General features: G+C 40.0%; 1 protein-coding gene across 1 annotated transcript; it reads right to left on the bottom strand.

Annotated features, from left to right (window-relative positions):
- Positions 1-848: 848 nt before the first annotated feature.
- On the bottom strand, positions 849-1691 carry LOC143885819 (uncharacterized). The gene is made up of 2 exons (XM_077389874.1): positions 1352-1691; positions 849-1237 (listed from the first exon to the last, which is right to left on the bottom strand). The coding sequence occupies exons 1-2, from the start codon at positions 1689-1691 to the stop codon at positions 849-851; spliced, it is 729 nt and encodes a 242-aa protein (XP_077245989.1).
- Positions 1692-2818: the final 1127 nt, after the last annotated feature.

The following is a 2818-nucleotide window of genomic DNA, read 5'->3' as shown; positions in this document are numbered from 1 at the left end:
TTTCGAGGGATTTTGTGGTCTATTCAATTTCTCCTATTTTTCTCGTTTCTATGGGATTATAATGGACATGTATATTTGTTCCATGAGCCATGTGAGGATATCTAAAAAATCATTTCTATTTTTCCTTCTTTTGATCTCATGAGATGAAGTGACATTTATTTTCATTGAAATCTATGTGGATGTTCTTTTGATGGATTTGGCTAAATGAAATGAGTGACACATGTTTGAACTATATTTAGCAAAATGTTGACATGTTAATTCCTCTACTTATGGATGCTAAGTGCATAATGATGTGAGTTTGCACTTAGATGGATTTTTCAAGAACAAGTTCAATTTAAAGTACAAATATAGTCTAGAACAAGTATAGTATTGTTTTCTTCATAGACTATAGCGAGAAAATGATATGATCATTAAGCTCTATGAATATAGATATATTTAATTGAAAACACATAGTTATGATTATCTACATTCAAGAATTACAAGATATATCAATGAAGCTCATGTAATCTAGATACAAAGATTAGTGCAATAAGGTGAGGTATCTAGAAGGAATACATATGATATACCAATTTAAGCACTACCCCGTACATAAACATATTCAAAGAATAATTTGAGTGGGGGACTATGGGAGACAGTTTTTCCCTCTAACCGGAGTGAACATCTTCTAAGATTTATGTGGCTCTATCTTCATCAACACAAAGGAGCTGGACTCCATCAAATGATATGCGGTAGAGGTCTCCTCCACAAATGACATACCTAGATGCCAATTTCTGTAATGCTCTTCTCTCCTTTAAAGAGGCCTCTGGGGGATGCTCCCTGCCGGAGATAAGATTTTTGATATCGAAATACTAAGGTTTTCCATTTGGAAATCTGGCTGCTATCTGAACCATGTGTACGTGTACTGGGACAACTTGTCGCTTTATTGCCAAAGGACGGACCTTAATTCCAACTGGGATATCAACCATGGACGCAAGGGTGGCTAACACATATGCGAACCTATTTCTCAATCCAGAGATGTAAGTGAAACTGATGTTTTGGAAATTTTTCATCAGGCTCGTAAGGTAAGTGTGATACGGAATCAACCTATCTTGTTTGGTGAGCCATTTTCCATTGGTTTGATAGATGATTAACAGAGAATCTTTGTATACATCACGGTCTTGTACCTCCAAGGACAGGGCTCCTTTCAGACCGGCTATGCAAGCCTCGTACTCAGCGACATTGTTGGCGCAGTCAAAGTCTAATTTGATAGAGATTGGTATGTGTTCATCTCAAGGTGAGACAAGGACAATACCGACCCCTTTGCCTTTTCAATTTGACGCTCCGTCAAAGTACATAGTTCATGTAGTAAGACTAGGTGCATCCCCGATCGTCATGATTCCTTTGTTTAGAAATTCATGGCTCAGTTCTATATCTTCCGTAGATGCATCAACTAACTGTTCTACAATAATTCTGCCTTTGACAGACTTCTGGATGACATATGTTATGTCAAACTCTGACAACAACAACAACAACAACCAACGAGCAGTTCTACCGATCAAGGCTGGTTTCTCAAATAGATACTTCATCGGATCCATACGAGAGATGAGGTAGATCCTCTGTGATAGCAAGTAGTGTCTAACCCTTTGGGTGGCCCACACCAATGCTAGACAATTTTTCTCTAGCTGAGTGTAACTTAGTTCATATTTCAGCATTTTCGTGCTGTGATAATAAACTAGCATCTCTTTTTTTGTTTCCGGATCTTCTTGTGCCAACATACATGCGAGGGACGTATCTGTGGTTGAAAGATAAAGAAGGAATGGTCGTCCGGCGACTGCTGGTAACAGAACTGGAGGTGATTTTAGACATTCTTTGATCTTTTCGAAGGCTTGCTAACATTCAGAGTTCCACTCTATGGACACATTTTTCTTCAGAAGCTTGAAGATTGCGTACTGGTAAGCTGAGTGATAAAACGGCTTAAGTACTGAACTTTTCCCACGAATCCTCTGATTTCTTTTTCTGTTTGTGGAGACGGCATCTCCTGGATTGCTTTGACTTTGGCAGGGTCTACCTTGATTCCTCTGTGGCTGACAAGGAAACCTAGGAGTTTCCTAGAAGTGACTCCGAAAACACACTTGTTAGGGTTAAGCCGGAGCTTGTATTTGGCAATTCTCTCGAAGAATTTTCTCAGGGTGCGGATATGATCCGTTCGATCCTTGGCTTTGACAATCATGTCATCAATGTATACCTCTACTTTCTTGTGAATCAGGTCGTGTAAGAGAGTATAGTTGCAGCCCTTTGATACGTTGAACCAGCATTTTGAGACCAAATGGCATCACTCTGTAGCAGTAGGTTCCCCACTGTGTAGTAAATGATATCTTGGTTTTGTCTTTCGGATCCATCTTTATCTGGTTGTATCCGGAGAAACCATCCATAAAGGGGAGTAAGGCATGACCTGCCGTATTATCGACGAGGATGTCGATGTGAGGCAAGGAAAGTCATCCGTTGGACTGGCTTTGTTTAGATTTCTGCAATCGACGCAACAACACACACTTCCATCCTTCTTAGGCACTGGACAATGTTTGCTAACCACTCGGGGTATGTGATGACCTCTAGAAATCCTACTTTCAGTTGGTTCTCTACTTCGTCCTTGATTTTGAGAAGCCATTCAGGTCTCATCTTTTCTGAGCTTTTGTTTCTTCGGCTTAGCTTCTGGATAGAGAGGGTGTTAGCCCAAGGTTCCCCATGGGTTCATTCAATCACCTTGTTTTGATGACTAACAAATGCAAATTGATTAGTCGTTTACGGACTAATTGTTTGCCTTGAGTGTTGTGCTATGGAC

The sequence above is a fragment of the Tasmannia lanceolata genome, unplaced genomic scaffold, assembly GCF_043159265.1.
Source record: "Tasmannia lanceolata isolate RefF3 unplaced genomic scaffold, GAP_Taslan_0.1 ptg000011l, whole genome shotgun sequence".
In the NCBI taxonomy this organism is placed as follows: Eukaryota; Viridiplantae; Streptophyta; class Magnoliopsida; order Canellales; family Winteraceae; genus Tasmannia; species Tasmannia lanceolata.
This window is presented reverse-complemented; position numbering and strand designations above follow the sequence as displayed.